Source organism: Mesitornis unicolor, unplaced genomic scaffold (genome assembly GCF_000695765.1).
Source record: "Mesitornis unicolor isolate BGI_N332 unplaced genomic scaffold, ASM69576v1 scaffold30459, whole genome shotgun sequence".
Lineage (NCBI taxonomy): Eukaryota > Metazoa > Chordata > Aves > Mesitornithiformes > Mesitornithidae > Mesitornis > Mesitornis unicolor.
In genome coordinates this window covers 1-619 of record NW_010207028.1, presented here as the reverse complement: position 1 = coordinate 619, position 619 = coordinate 1, and the positions used below count along the sequence as shown (strand labels likewise).

At 64.9% G+C, this 619-nt stretch overlaps 1 protein-coding gene across 1 annotated transcript in view; it reads right to left on the bottom strand.

Moving 5' to 3' along the window:
* Positions 1 to 536, bottom strand: part of LOC104546578 (oxysterol-binding protein 1-like) — a gene marked incomplete at its 3' end in the record, with an annotated part of 3,602 nt that extends 3,066 nt beyond the window's left edge. The window contains 1 exon segment of the mRNA XM_010192000.1: positions 332 to 536. Within this exon segment, the coding sequence (XP_010190302.1) occupies positions 332 to 527 (196 nt within the window).
* Between the last annotated feature and the right edge of the window lie 83 nt (positions 537 to 619).

Genomic DNA, 619 nt, shown 5'->3' with positions numbered 1-619 from the left:
GCCCTGCCAAGCGCACACTGGGACGGCCGCGGCCCCCCCCTTCCAAATGCTGCTCAGGAAGCGGCTACCAGCACCCTGGGCCACACGCTGTGACGCTGTCCCACCCCAGCCAGGCAGAGGGAAAAGCAGGTTGCTCACCAGAAGCGAGCAAAGGGGGTTTGGGAACAGGGAAGGAACATGGGGAGGGACAAAAAGGCCCTGGGGCTCACAGAGAAGGACCCACAGGGGTGTAACAGGGGGCTGACGTGCACTGTGTGGCTCTGGGAGGGGGAGGGAAGGGGGACACAAGCCGTGTGGGGGCTGTGAAGGCACCATGGGATGGTGGCTGTACCTGATTCCTCCAACATCTTGACAGCTTTGGCCTTGGCCAGCTCCAGGGCGGTGACCCAGCGTTGCCGCTCCACCTCCGAGCTGGCGTTCAGGTGGTAGGTCTGCGCCCCGCCGTTGGAGATGATGAAGTTGCAGGAGTCCTCCACGGTGATGTTGGCTGTGGCCAGGTTGATGGTGCCACGGCAAGTGTGCCGCATCTCTGCCTTAGACCTGGCCCGGGGCAGGACGGGGTTGCGGTGAAGGGGCTGGCACCCCGGAGCTGGGTCACCGAGCCCATGGGGGACCACGG